At 31.0% G+C, this 16,140-nt stretch overlaps 1 protein-coding gene across 1 annotated transcript; it reads right to left on the reverse strand.

The window, feature by feature from the left end:
• Positions 1–817: 817 nt before the first annotated feature.
• LOC134692571 (uncharacterized) lies at positions 818–5,911 on the reverse strand. Its single transcript, XM_063553029.1, has 4 exons — positions 5,866–5,911; positions 5,028–5,519; positions 3,450–3,612; positions 818–941 (listed from the first exon to the last, which is right to left on the reverse strand). Exons 1-4 carry the CDS (start codon positions 5,909–5,911, stop codon positions 818–820), a joined length of 825 nt encoding a protein of 274 aa, XP_063409099.1.
• Between the last annotated feature and the right edge of the window lie 10,229 nt (positions 5,912–16,140).

Here is a 16,140-nt window from a genome sequence, read left to right on the forward strand (position 1 = left end):
GATCATCTCAACGAGATTGATTTTCTCGCTTGAGCTTGTACAGCGAAAGTGAGAAAAGCAATCGAGTTATATTTTGTTATTTGTTTTTTTAAATGTCAAGTCGGTTAAGAGCTCTACAGAGGTTATGTTTTCTGTGTTAATTTGTACATATCATGCCCGACTCTAAATATTTACTTACTTACTTACTTACTTACTTACTTACTTACTTACTTACTTACTTACTTACTTACTTACTTACTTACTTACTTACTTACTTACTTACTCACTCACTCACTCACTCACTCACTCACTCACTCACTCACTCACTTACTTACTTACTTACTTACTTACTTACTTACTAACTTACTTACTTACTTACTCACTCACTCACTCACTCACTCACTCACTCACTCACTCACTCACTTACTTACTTACTTACTTACTTACTTACTTACTTACTTACTTACTTACTTACTTACTTACTTACTTACTTACTTACTTACTTACTTACTTACTTACTTACTTACTTACTTACTTACTTACTTACTTACTTACTTACTTACTTACTTACTTACTTACTTACTTACTTACTCACTCACTTAACTGTGTAAGGCAATGCCTAACAAATAAACATTTGGTGGTACGAACGTACACGCGTTTGCTTTATGTAATACCTAGCACAGTCAGTTTACATTGTTTAACTGTTAGCATAATAATACTATATTTCTAGCACGAAGTCCTTATGCTGGAAATTCTACATTTTATCAAATTAAAACAAATGTTTTCCCATCAGTCCTTATACTCAGTGTCTGACCATCTATCTTTGTTGTTTCAAGTGTCAGAAGAAACATCCAATGCATACTTCCTTATCCCTGAAACATTTAGTGTAGTAGGTCCATCCAGCTGATAAAGACTGGGGGATTGCAGAAACAAGACCAGGGTCAAACGACAACAATTCACATCTGCAAAGAAATAGCATCATATAGTTTAGAAAATCATAAAATCTTAAACATATAAAACTATTATTAAAAATAGAACAAAAATAGATTTAAAAGACTTTTGTAAGTCAATATGAAATTTAAAAAATACTGTGGATTCTTTTATTTTCGTTGGTACCAATTTTTTTGAATTAGGGAAACCTTGCATTTTCGTGGATATTTGATTTCGTGGTTCTTCCAAAGGCTGGATACACGTTAATAGAAATTTGTTTTTCGTTGAACATTCAAATTCGTGGTTCACGTGTACCCACGAAACCCACGAATATTGATGTCAAGCGAATAATGAATCCACAATATACATTATATTAACCTTCAGATGTCATAGCAATTTCTTGTTTCTATTGTAAGATTTCCGTTGAACTTGCGTGAGAACCACAGCTACGTGTATTTAAAATATAGCAGATATTTCATCATTGATAATTCCTATGATCCTGGGTATTTTTAAATCATTACGGTTAATGTTTTTCTTATTTATTTTTTTCGGTGAATTTGAGAACTTATAAGTATGGTCAATGTTCATTTATGTACATATTAGAATGAACCTTTTGTTATGAAGTAGAAAGTGTTACATTGCTACTTGCATTCATATAACTTGGTGGGGGACTGGTCTTTTGAGACTAAAGTTATTGTTGAATCTTATTCGCCCCTGTTTAAAAGCCCAGCATCATCTAATATTCGTGTATAAATATTATAATAGCAGTTAAACTTCTTGGAATATTTTGATTTCAACCAAATGTCTAACATAAACAAAAATCTTCAAATTCTCTACTGTAGATCACGGCATTGGTAAAGAATAAGGATTCGATAAATTCGTTCAACGGGCTTTATGTAAATTTATTTCAATAAGTCGAAGAGCTATACTGCAATCCAAATAAAATATAAAATATATTTATGTTTTTGAGTAATCCATGCAATCACTGATGAGTCTTATGTTACTCAACTATAATCGTGGTACCTTTGATAACTAATTATAAGATGATTATATTAGATGAAACTTTTAATCGTATTTTTTTAGAGATCATTGTATCAAATGTAACCTTAGCTAACATGTTTAACCCCGCCACATTATTTATAAATGTGCATGTCCCAAGTCAGGAGCCTGTTATTCAGTAGTTGTCGTTTGTTTATGTGTTACATATTTGTTTTTCGTTATATTTTTTTTACATAAATAAGGCCGTTAGTTTTCTCGCTTGAACTGTTTTACATTGTCTTATCGGGGCCTTTTATAACTGACTATATGCGGTATGGGCTTTGCTCATTGTTGAAGGCCGTATGGTGACCTATAATTGTTAATGTTTGTGTCATTTTGGTCTTTTGTGGATAGTTGTCTCATTGGCAATCATACCTCATCTTCTTTTTTTTTTTTTATATTAGATTAAAAAATATGCAAGTGTTCAGTAAACAGGAAGTTGTCGAGTGATGAATCTGAAAACGCATCACACGGTATAGCTGACTTATATAAATCCTGAAACCAAATTTCAGAAATCCTTGTATTGTAGTTCCTGAGAAAAATGTGACGAAAATTTTCAACTTGGCTATCATGTGTAAAATCATACAAGTGTTCGGTAAACAGGAAGTTGTCAAGTGATCAATCTGAAAACGCATCACACGGTATAGCTGACTTAGATCAATCCTGAAACCAAATTTCAGAAATCCTTGTATTGTAGTTCCTGAGGAAAATGTTACGAAAATTTTCAACTTGGCTATCATGTGTAAAATCATACAAGTGTTCGGTAAACAGGAAGTTGTCAAGTGATCAATCTGAAAACGCATCACACGGTATAACTGACTTAGATAAATCCTGAAACCAAATTTCAGAAATCCTTGTATTGTAGTTCCTGAGGAAAATGTTACGAAAATTTTCAACTTGGCTATCATGTGTAAAATCATACAAGTGTTCGGTAAACAGGAAGTTGTCAAGTGTTCAATCTGAAAACGCATCACACGGTATAACTGACTTAGATAAATCCTGAAATAAAATTTCAGAAATCCTTGTATTGTAGTTCCTGAGAAAAATGTGACGAAAATTTTCAACTTGGCTATCATGTGTAAAATCATACAAGTGTTCGGTAAACAGGAAGTTGTCAAGTGATCAATCTGAAAACGCATCACACGGTATAGCTGACTTATATAAACCCTGTAACCAAATTTCAGAAATCCTTGTATTGTAGTTCCTTAGAAAAATGTGACGAAAGTTTCATGGGACGGACTGACTTACGGACGGACTGACGGACGGACTGAAGGACTGACGGACTGACGGACAGACAGAGGTAAAACAGTATACCCCCCTTTTATAAAGCGGGGGCATAAAAATGTTTTCTATTTCAATAATATTTTATTCAATTTTACAAGTGTCGACCTTTTTCTGGCGTACTAAATTATAATCCTGGTATCTTGGAAAACTACTCACTATAGTGACAAACCATTGGAAATATACATTTATTGTTGATATTTGTTTTATTTCTATACTACCTTGACATTTGAGAGCTGTAATTTATTCCTACGCAATCTGTCATCTTTGCGCAAATAGCGATACATTGGACTTTCTCTGTGAAGACTACCTTAAGATTCATCAAACTTGCTTTGTTGTCATTCCTATTGCAGTTACTGAAAAATCCAGTTGATTCATCTGCAACTATTCAATTTCAAAATAGATAAAGGATTTCATTTCTTCTTGTGTACTTAAATTCAAAGATAAAATAAAATAAGAGATGAGTCTTTTTTCCCTCTATTTCTCACACTATTTGGTTGAAAGACAAAGAACACGGAACAAATTAAGTCGAAATATTCCTCCGCATATAGAATTGACAACATATGACTTCATTTTCTTACCTTACAAGTATCTATTTTATAGTATTATTTACATAAAAAATATTCTCAGTACCACATATCGTTTAGATATATGTATTTCTCTAATTTTATGGAAATTTATCCCTTTCCGAACCCATAGTATAAAAAAATGTAATCAACGTGTGGTTGCTGGTGATCTCAAAAGATCATTGGATGATTTTAAGGGTCATGACCTTTTAATCTAACGGAAGGAATCAAAATATGCTAACAGGTGTTAATGAAATTGACAACTTCGTGCAATGTGAAAGGCACTGGAGGGGATTTTCGGCTAATAAAAAAGAAAATGCATTTTAATCATTAGAGAAACAGATTTTACATAGTTACTCGTGGCACTCAGTAACTATACACATGTTTTAACCATCTCGATAGTTAAATTATAAATTTTAAAGTCCTCGCCGAGGCGGCTCAGACTTTAAAATTGATAATTTAACTATCTCGATTGGATAAATCCGATAATCCACTGGTATCAATGTAAGAATCTATATATATACATTAACATATGCAGTAGATATACAAATATTTTTAATGTCGCCTTGAAATTGTAACTAGATTTTCTCATATTCCTGATCTTGATTCGATTTGCGTTAATTGTGCATAATTTATGTGTGATGTAGAATTGTAGTTAGCATTGACACAAGATGGACGGCTGTCGTTTTATGTCTTTTAATACAACTTATTTTCCTTGAATAGAATTGAGTGCTATTGAATCTTTTCAATTGTGTTACATCGATAACACCGTGACACATCTATTCCTGATCAAATACATTAATTGTTTAAATATAGACTAAGCTGATTGCTTAACAAACAATTTAATGCAATTAAAATTACTATCTAAAATGCCCTAGTGTGTACTGTATACATGGTATTCAAGATTGTGTGACATTTCAAAATATAAATATTTAAGATTCACGAGCATAAGAAAAAATGTGCTTATTTGTGCATTTCTCTGTCTTGAAAGTTCTTGCATTCTTTTTACTGTATTCCTGTTGTCATTTTAGTGTTATATTTAGTGTACATTACCATAAAAGAGTGAGGTTTGGCTATTCACAACACTTGGTTTAACCCACCATTCTTTCTTTAATTGTCCTGTACCAAGTCAGGAAAATGACAGTTGTTGTTTTATGGTTCGTTTCTGTGTGTGTTGCATTGTTGTTTGCTCTTTTTTTTTTATACTTAAGTCGATTAAATTGATGTACTTACCATCAATTTCTATTTTCCAATCCCCATCATAATTTCTCGAGTAGATTCCTGCAGATTTAACTTCAAAGGAGTTAGGGTCTGTCCAACTACATTGTACATTTTGACCAAGTATTCCCCCTGTACCTAACGTAAGGGTTTCGTCTTCCCAGCTTGCCCACAATAGTCGATATTGGTTGCAGTCTAAAAGTCCATCGATATTGAACTTCTCGCTAACATTATTTGTATCATTACCATCCGATCGTCGGAGTGCAGTTATTTTATTTCCCCATCCCCCAATCAGAATTTCGTATCTTAAAGTTGAATCAGCCATGATTTCCGAATTAGCTAGGAATAGCTTAGCTTGTACACATATTTTTATTTCAAAGACCAATGTTTCACTTTTTTTTCGTCCATACTTTGCAAGGTTCGTAACATGATCAGTTATGACGTTGAATTGAAAGAAATCTAAAGGCTTGGAATCCAAAGTTTTGATTTGATATCGAACTCTTACACCTGAAAAAGTAGATATACTTAATCCAAATAATATACTTAACTAGAGTACATATTAATTTAGGTATTATTAAAGAAATATAAAAAAAAATGTGTCACATGAAATTGTTCTATATAGGTACTATAGGATTAAACACATTTTTTCTAGAGGTTATTGATGTGTATACCGGGGCGGTAAACTCACAAACTGAATAAAAGTCCGAAGGACTTTTATGTCAAGTTTGGGAGTTAAAGACCCGGTTTACACATCAATAACCTGTAGAAAAAATGTGTTTAATCCTTATAATTCTTCAGCCAAACATGCGCGATTATTAATTTACATTATTACTCTGATGGCTACTATATATACCTTCAGAAGCACAATGGCATGTCGTAACGAAGGAGTAAGCCGCCATCTTGACTTTCTAAAAAACTTAAATGTTCGATAAATGCAACATAATCTGAAATGAACTAGCACCTACCTCAAAAACTTCGTTTTAATTTGATATTATCCGAATTTGACGCGTACAAGTAACGAAATACTCTTCCGTCTGAAAGTTTTCAATCGTATGACGTCGTGTTTCTATGACGTAAGTTCGCCAAATCATTCGTGAAATTTCCCGGAATTTTATTTAAATTCTATTTTTATACATTTTCGAAGCTTTAGTGCATTTATTTTATTACTTTGTTTTGTTATATATGCATTAGAATAGAAACAACTGTTATGCAATTGTTTTATAATCTTAACTTGCTGAAAATCCCAGTATCCCTGCAAGAATGTGTATCGCGCATGAAAAGATTACAAAAGTAGTTTCGGAAATATGATTTATCGAAGTGTAAACCAAGAGAAAAATTCTACTTGACCAATCCAATTCAAGTATTTATAGATATGCAAATGATATAAGAATTATAGTTCCTTAACCCGACTAACTGATTCGTATATTGAATATGTTAGATGGTTTTCGAATGCTCAATTTTTAACATATTGACAACTCGAGTAATCCTTTACCATATATAGTTTATTTTTGTGGTCATCTTTTTAACAGGTGTTTGTGAAAAGAAAACATTGAAAAGATTTAATTATACAATTGTTATAAAATGTAAAACCTAGTTATCAGAATCATTGTTTTAATTTTCATGTAATTGGTGACAGCAATTTAAACATTTTCACCAAATCTTCAGTTTATAAATCAGCAAACCCGAACAATGAACTTGCTGATGTATAAGTCAATCAAACATATGTATTGAGCTAAAGAACAATTTACCTATCTGTATGTTTATAAGAAAAACTAAAGGAATAGGTCCGGTAAGGACCGATTTTGGCCTCAAATTTCAGGTTCATCTGACGAAAGATTTTGACCACTTTTTAAACAATTAAGTGTCTCTTTCATTTGAATCAATTAGTTTATGTGAACGATTTTAACTGATTTTGTCATCATATGAAAAATCTACAAAATATGCCGAAAATTGACATTTTCAGATGGTTTTCGTCAAAAATGAAAGTGGCCGCATCCGTGTTCATCCTCAATCTTTATATATGTTATGTATTATCATCAAGTACAACTTCCATTTCAATATTTTGGATGAACCCGAAAGCGACCACTTTCGTTTTACACGGAAACCGTCTTAAATTTAACTAAAATACTCGAATTGTGAAGATTTCAGTAATTTAGCATGACTTTATGGTGCTAGTACCCAATAATTGTGCATTGTATTGTCAAAAACAGCACATATTTATGTAGCAGAACCATTCTACTATGTAATAAATAACTAAAAATTTATATTTTAACAATTTTGTAAAACTGCTTTATTTTGGGGCCAAAAAGGGGTCTTACTGGACCTACTCCTTCAGCAAAAATAAGCATAGTCTAGGAACTGTGGGTCCTCTACATGAAAACAATTTATTGTAATTTCACATTTTAACTTTAATACATTTATTCATATATCTTTTATACGTCGTTATAAGAAAGTCAAGTGGCATTATCCTTCACAGTTCAACCGTCAATAGGAATATCATTAGATAATTTAGACATATGTTTAAAACTTTTTCAATATAACAATAAAGATAAATGTATGTAAGTTTAACAAAAAGTCATTGACCATTACAAATGATTTAGATCCCTTTTATAAATTCGATCTTAAAGGATACCTAATAAGGCCTAAAATATCCATAAAACATTATCTAACATTATCTAACATACAACTATCCTATACAGTTGGTGATTTTTTATTTTGTGAAATCAAAACATTTTACGTACAATTAGCACCACCATCTACTTTTAAATAAACGTTTGTGTCCCAAACTAAATAATAAAAAATCGATAGTTTAAACGAAAATGCATTGAATTTACATCAAGTTATTAAATACAATGCTTAATGTCTACGTTTTGGCGCAGATTTTATTATTTAATTTTGGAAAAAAACAACAACATCTTGCCTCACTTTTGTTGTTTTTTAGGGGTTTCAATCTGCTATATCACCCTCTCAGCTATGTGTTATTTATATAGTATAGTTTATATGCTTTTGAACCACCAGAGAGAGGCAAGTAGGTTCACAATGACATAATATCACGATCTACATTTGTGTACCTTCTACTTATTCCAAAAGCTGTAAGACAACTCTTTTTACAAACTATTGCTAATAATTGACCTTTAGATTGGTTATACACTATCTAGATTCAAAAACGATTACTTTAAATGTCGTCATATTATCTATGGATAGGATTTTTTTACTTGAAAATGGATACATGAACCGTCAACAGTAGAGAAGGTTAAACGATGTTAGTCATGGTAAAACAATAAGCAAAGAGGCAAATCTTCATTGTTTATGAAATTGAACAGCGGTATACTACTGTTGCCTCTATTTTTTATATTCTTGCCACTCCTGAAATGTCAACGTCATAAACTATGGCACGTTGTTTTTAAATATACACTGTTGTTTGCAGAAAAAAAGATTTTTTACAACGAATCAGCCTATAAAAACAGAACTATGCATATTAAAGAATGCTTATTTTTCAAAGATTTATGGCATTAATAAATATTGTACCAAAATCCTGTTAAAATACTGCTTTTGAAAGTATGCAGGGATTCTCAAATAAGCATGATCGAATTTTACATTATTCTGGTGCACATTCTTATTTTTTGGCCCACGGAATTTGATTTGTTAGTTTGAGTGTAATAAGGTCTAAACATGTCTTTAGTCATTTTCTTCTACAGACACAATACCAATTTCAGCAGCAACAAAAGTGTCCGCTGTGTTCTGACAGATGTCAGTGGCCTATCGTTGCACAAAACATTGTCTATGTTAATGGTGCTTTAATTTTATCGATTTGAATTACTAACTCTTGAGAAGTGATAAAATAAGACTCCGAAAGTGAAAGGAAAGCACTTCCGATGACATGTTAGAACTACAAGAATAACGATTATAAAACGTCGACCATGAACATTAAGTCGGAAATTTTTTTGTTGAAAGAGCAATTATTCCATTAATAAAAATGTGACTTTCTATTCGCTGTAAAATGTTGTACATGTATATGCATGAATTTTGCATTGTAGATTAATTATGTAAAAGGAACTGCGCTAACAAAGTGAACAATCCTGTTTTCGATCAGACGAAAGCAAACGAAAACAATCACAAGTGCTGTTGTTTATTTCCGATGATTATAAATGAAGACAAAAGAATATCATTATAGATACCTTAGAAATTAAGTTTTGAATATTACAAATTGTATATGATAGTACTTTTTATGGAACGAGCAGAATTGAAATGCGGGATAAGGTTAAGGTTTGATAATATTTAGTCAATTTATGAAAAACAATAACGCATCTATCATTAAAGATAATAAGTATCTGATGTTGGAACGATCGTAATAATTTGTTTTAGATTACTCAGGTTTATTTTTTTTTAAATTTTCTTACATATAAAAAACCTGATCAACGAATTTGAAGTACAAATTTTAACTAGAGTAGAAACAAGTTTCATTTTTCATCAATGCATCTTGTTTCTTCTCACAAACTATTGCATTGCTACTTTAATCCATTGTTGAATGACCATTACAAATGATTTAGATTCCTTTTATAAATTCAATCTGAAAGGAGACGTAATAAGGCCTAAAATATCCATTAAACATGATCTAACATTATCTGACGTACAACTATCCTATTATCTACCTACAATAACTTATATGTCTGCTAATTCAAATTTTGTACTTCATAATATGTTAAAGTGCAAATATGAATTCTAAAAATTATAAAAATAAGACGAACAACAAAAATGCTGATTTAACCGTGATATTTTCAAAAAATTTCTTCAAACTCATTAGAGTCTAAAAAGACAATGTTTTGTGCTCGAAAACTAATTTCGAGCACATCTTTTACCTGATCAGACTAGACACATTCTAGACAGTCATTTACTGTAAACAACTGTACTCGACTTCGTTCTCCACATCACTTAATAAGTCTGTCTCAGTATTTGATAATCGTGGTATTGTCTGACATGGTCTCAACAAAAGCTTGACAAATCACGATTCAGAATCGACCTGTCTCGACCAGGCTGGACTCAGTCACAAACAGTCTTGATCTGTCGTGACCAGTCTAAACCTTCTCGATCTGTCTAGGCTTAGTCTTTGCCTTGTGATGTAGTATCAAATGGTCTGTATTGGTTCATTTAACGCAATTATACATTGATCTTACAATATTGCAGGTCATTTGGTAGTTTTGCTCATTGCTATCCAATAAATGATTTAATTAATAGGTAAAAAAGCTAATATTTTTAGTTTTGATTAAATTCAGATAGTCATCTTTAATTATTTCTATATCTTTTTCATATCAACTTTGATTTTCATGAAACTCGACAGATATTTTAATCAAACATTGATTTTACAGAATGCCAGGTTGTTTGGTGGTTTTGATTTTTGATATGAAATTCAAGGATTTAATTGATAGGTAAAAAATGCTAGAAATTTTAGTTCGGACTAAAATCGATAGTCATCTTTAAAATGTATACATTTATTTTTCAAATTTACTTTCATTTTCATAAAACTATACAGCAATATCGGTTATATATTGACCTTACAGAATGCCAGTTTGTTTTAAAGTGTGGAAAACTGCTGTCAAATATAAGGATTTCATTAATAGGTAAAAAAAAGCTAGAATTTTTTAGTTCGGACTAAATTCGATATTTACCAAACACAAGTTATAATTAATCTAAAATTATATACACTTTTATATAGGTAAACAATATGTGTTGCTTGATTAATCTTTGTATAATGTGCTTTTGTATTTGTTCAAAAGTTTTTTTAGAGCTTGTGTTGTATATTTCAACTTATGCCTAATAAAAAAACAAATCTTATCTTATTCTTCGTATCTTTTCTTTTGTTTTGTAAATGTAACAGCTGAAATTTAAAATTCTTACCAAATTCAGGTTAATTTTTCGATTTATTGAATTATGCGAACATTTGTTAATTCCTGCATTTGAAAATGGCGACCAAAGACATACCAATTGTGGATATGACGGTAAATGAACGTCAATGAAAAAAAGATGTTCCTAACAAACACACTTCACATAATACTTTTACCAACATACTGAAATCATTTAAGGCCAAAAAGAGTTCCATTCAATTGCAGAACAAACGAGGTTAGCATATCCACTCATATTGTTTTAACAGCTATGATATCACTGTATTCCAATTTTCAGTAAGATTTCCGTAAAAACATTGTTCACCGATTTTATATTGAGTCAGCAGGCTGATTGGTCAAATATTCTCTTCTAAGTAATTAATACCTTGAGCTATGAGTTTTTGGTCTTGAACCGACATATCCAGGTAATTTATAAATACTTTAGGGAAACACATGAGTTTAAATTTTAATCCCATCCATGACAAAGGTGTTAACACCATGACCAAATAGTTACTACTTAACTGAACAATGTAAATTTTCAATATTATATTCTATACGTGTTAATTCAAACAACTTCAAAATTTAATGTGTTGAAGTTATATTTTTAATCAGACAAAAAGTACTTTTTGTATTGATAGAGAACTAATCGTTTGATTTTCGTTTGTTTGAGTTTAGATGTCATTCGTTTCGAGGAAGCAGAGCCATCAAACATATTCCGAATAGTCTATAATAAATTTTGCTTCGGAAGACGCATTATTACTATGATAACCCTATAATCACCTCAAACTAGTTTTTAAACAGTTATCAGTTCAACTATGGTTGATCCTATATACAAAATATTGTTAACAGAAAAATTAAAAAAAAACCAAAGATTCTTACTCAGCAGTGATCTGCAATTTGATTGTATTTTTTTACATCATAAATAAAATTAATTGAGTAAATTGAATATTTTACCTGCAGCTGTAGATAAACATAAACAAACGAAAGCTAATATGAACGCTTTCATTTCTAATATAAGTCCACTGTATAATGTTAACATATATATGAACAAAATCACTTAACAAACTTCTCACATTGTAACTCTTTCTGTTGATTTGTGTCAATGCCTTTAAATTACAAGTTATAATTGGCAATATTGGTGCATGCGTACATCTCTTAAAATAGACATGTGAATTATTGAATTGCTTTACTCCAGGATTCGTATGCATTTAACATCTAAAGCGTGCCTTTAACTTATAACTATATTTCACAAAGGATTTCTTTAATAAAGTACTTTTCGTAGGTCTTATACATAAAATTACATAAGTTTTCACTTAACTGAAAAAATATTAAATAGGAATATTGCTCTTTAACAATGTGATATGTGATTGGCTAACTCCGTGAACTCATCCGTGCAAAAGGTTGTTCTGATTTACATTGATTGAACAAATAATACTTTTATAACATCCATGCGTTCAATTACAATTATGGTGCGTAATTGATTTTTAATATACGTAACAAACTGAAATATCTAAACAAAAATGTACCATTGCTGCATAAGTCAAATGGATATTTTAAAGTATAAAACTATTAGTTCAGGCAAGGTCGGAAAGAACAAACAAGAAAGAAGAACATATTTTAAACAAAATAGTTCAAAGGCATTGCTGTATATTTGTCAATAGTGGAAATAATGGGTAGTTTCAGTATCAAATGAAAGCTTGGGGACTTGTTAAAAGTTTTATTTGAATAATAAAGAAGCATATGAAATTTTAATAGGAGGGCTTATATGGCATTTTGTTCAGATCAGAAGTTCCGGTTTTTGTACTATCAAACTTCCGGGAACCAGTACGCTCTAATATGCAATTAAATGTATGTTGAATTTTTCAGCACAAGTCAGGATAAGGTACAGTTTTGACATGAAATAACTGCCACTTTTTTTGAATTTAAGATATAGTAGCCAATAATTCTTTAAATTGCAGAATTTAACATAGAAAGCAATGGGACTTTGAATTAGTGGTTTTATACCTTTCACTTTTATATTCACCTTTATATTTAGTGTACCACGAAATTTGAATATTGCAAGATTCTTATACATGGACTTCTACTTGTATTTGAATAAGATTTGAAAATATAAAAGAATGCCAAAGAAAACAAAAAAGGAAATAAGAGAAAAAGTAAAAAAAAAGAAAAAAAAGGTTATCACACAAAGAGAATTCATTTATTTTGTTTTCACACACAGATAAGTGTGTTGTGTAAACATTTCGACTTCTGGTTTTTAACTTTCTGAGTTTTCTCCAGTTTTATGTTAGTTATTGTATATTGTTTATTCTTTTTCGATATTGCCTTTTCGATAGAAGATGCAAGATGAAAAGTGGATGTCGCCACTTCAATAACATTGTTTAAATGTGTATGATAATGTTATCCAAAAACTTATGTAAAACAGACGTGGTGGTTTCCATTATCTATTTGATGTCTGTATTTTATTTTTCTCGAACGGCGTCTTTTTTTTTTAACTTAAATCTTTTCACAAGTGTCATGATCTGAAATAACTAACAAAGATTAATAATGTTTTTTAATGTAACCCTGATAGTGTGATTGATCTCTTTTGAGTATTTCGAACATGTATACATAACTTTGATAGTTTTTCTTCAATATGAAAATTAAAAGACAATTCACCTCAACCTATCATTTTCATTTTCCTTTGATTAAATTATTAAATCAATGCAGGCAAAATCACTACGCTGAAAGTTTCCATATCTTGTTAAAAGTTATGTCTCGTTCACACGTACATTTAATTCGAATTGAATCGCGTTCAAACACTCTTCCCTTTTTTAATTCGAATTAATTCGAATTGGTAAATTCGAATTACCCCATTCGCATTATAAATACGCTTTTGTTAATACGAACTAAAAGGTAACGTCGTTTGGACAGTAAAGTGAATTTGACGCGCATTGTTTTTCGAATTATAATGACGTTAGGCTGTAAAACGTTTTGAATGCGAGTTAAACTAATTCGAATTAGTTAATGGGAATAGAATTCGAATTACGTGTGAACTCAGCATTACATAAAAAAGAAAGACTATTTTGAAATAATATCGAAGAAGGTTGACAATGAACAAATATTCATCAGTGTTCAAAGGAAGTAGATAAAAGCAATTATAGGCAATCGTACGGCCTACAACCATGAGAAATCATTCCGTATAGTTGGGTAAAAAAGGCAATGCAAAAATCAATGAAATAATTCAATTAAGAAAACTAACGGCCTTACCAGTTACAATTTTTTTTTCTTCCGAAAATATAGAACCAATGACAATCACTGGGCTACAGGCTACTGACTTTGAACAGACAAATACAGAATATGAATGCTTTTCTTCTTTCCCTTTTTTTTAAGTTCACTCAGGAACTGTATCCTGTATGTATATGATTTAATTGTTTCCCTAACTGCACATCAATGATAAACTACCGGAAATGTGTTTTGAGCTTAAACAATTTTTATTTAGATGTATATGCAAAGCTATAATGATCTTGATTACTCTTCCGTTTTCTATGCAGTGCTTTAATTATCTTGAATACTCTTCCGTTTTCTATGAGTGCTTTGGTGATCTTATTTACTCTCCGGTAATTGTCAATCCTGGTACCTTTGATAACTTTCTATGTAGTGTTGTGTGGTGCTTGAACTATCTTAAGAGTTCAATGCAGTTCTTTGTGGCAATTGAGCTATCGTCAGATTTATATCCTATGCTTTGTGGCAACTGAGCTATCGTCAGATTTATATCCTATGCTTTGTGACAATTGAGCTATCGTCAGATTTATATCCTATGATTTATGACGATTGACTTATTTTCGGATTCCTATGCAGTGCTTTGCGGCGCTTGAAATTTCTTCAAATTATAATGCAGTGCTTTGTGGCGATTAAACAAGCTTTAGTTTTCTATTTAGTGTTGTGTGACAATGAACTAGATTTAGATTTCTATGCAGTGTTTTAATGCGATTGAACAATCTTTACTTTTCTATGTAGTGTTCTGTGAAGCTTGTCAACAGTTTTCTATGCAGTGCTTTGTGGCGATTGAACAAGACTTAGGTTTTTTGTGTTTTAGTATTGTTATAAGCCGATTGGACAGTTTTTAGTTTTCTATTCAGAACATGCTTATCCCTTTTCGTTTAATGAAAAGTCAGTATGTTACCTTCTCATTGTCATAGTACATGACTTTCTATGTTCTATGAAATTCTATAGAGATATAGGAAGATGTGGTATGAGAACTAATGACAAAACTCTCCATCCAAGTTACAATTTATAAAAGTAAACCGTTAGAGGTCAAGGTACGGCCTTCAACATGGAGCCTTGGACCACACCGAACAGCAATACTCGAATGAATTATCAGTATAGATTAATCCTAAACGTGAACTCTTAACAACTTCACTAACGATGTTTTCATTACCCCTGAGACATTGTCCTTAGAAAAAAGCTTACTGATTAAAGATGAAAGAGAACAGAATTACAAAAACACATTTGGTATATAACTAAATGCTGTCGATCAATGAAATTGTAGAATTTGATGACTTTAAATTGTGAATACTGAATGTAAATCGTGTTACTAGTAAAGGATTATCATATTATTTGTACCTATTTACAGTTCAAAACAAAGAGTTTCTATTAATGAGTTACAAATGACCCAAAGCACATTTATCAGATTGAAAGGTTTTAATACAGTGATTGCACCTGACTAAAAGTTGTATTGTGTAACAAACAAATAAATCACAGTCAGATGAAGTATACTGGTGAAGCTGAGTTTAAGGACGACATAAAAAACCAATGAAGGATAAAAAAAAACTTAATTCAAATAGTATGGTAGATGGGGGAAGGGGGGAGGGGTCAAATTGCTGCAACTTTTGTTTAATTGACATCGATTTTATATATTTCTTATTGGTCGATAAATTTTTCCCAATTCAGTTAAGAAGGGTGGTTGTAGGGGGTCATTGAAAAAACTATATGATTAAGTTTTTTTGTACTACATTGAACTTTTGATGTCATTCCTTATACCGTTGATGTTATTATGAATAGCATTAATAACTTCAAATTACAACAAAAAAAAACAATATCAAAGCAATGCAGTGAAAGAGGAAAAACATAATAGAAAATAACCTAAATCTAAGACTTATCCCCTACATTTCGATAAACAAAACATAAACAGGTATTCCAATATATTCAAAAATTTTAAAGGCATCATATAAGAACATTTCCCTGACACAATAAAAACAATTGATTTAAAA

This window comes from Mytilus trossulus, chromosome 12, assembly GCF_036588685.1.
Source record: "Mytilus trossulus isolate FHL-02 chromosome 12, PNRI_Mtr1.1.1.hap1, whole genome shotgun sequence".
Classification (NCBI taxonomy): domain Eukaryota; kingdom Metazoa; phylum Mollusca; class Bivalvia; order Mytilida; family Mytilidae; genus Mytilus; species Mytilus trossulus.

Excerpts from the sequence above, each read along its gene's own strand:
- LOC134692571 (XM_063553029.1), bottom strand. The coding sequence starts at position 5,911 with ATGGCGGCTTACTCCTTCGTTACGACATGCCATTGTGCTTCTGAAG. Across the intron at positions 5,520-5,865 it reads ATGCCATTGTGCTTCTGAAG|GTGTAAGAGTTCGATATCAA; the intron begins GTATATATAGTA and ends CTACTTTTTCAG. Across the intron at positions 3,613-5,027 it reads TTGGAAAATAGAAATTGATG|TTGCAGATGAATCAACTGGA; the intron begins GTAAGTACATCA and ends GAAATTGAATAG.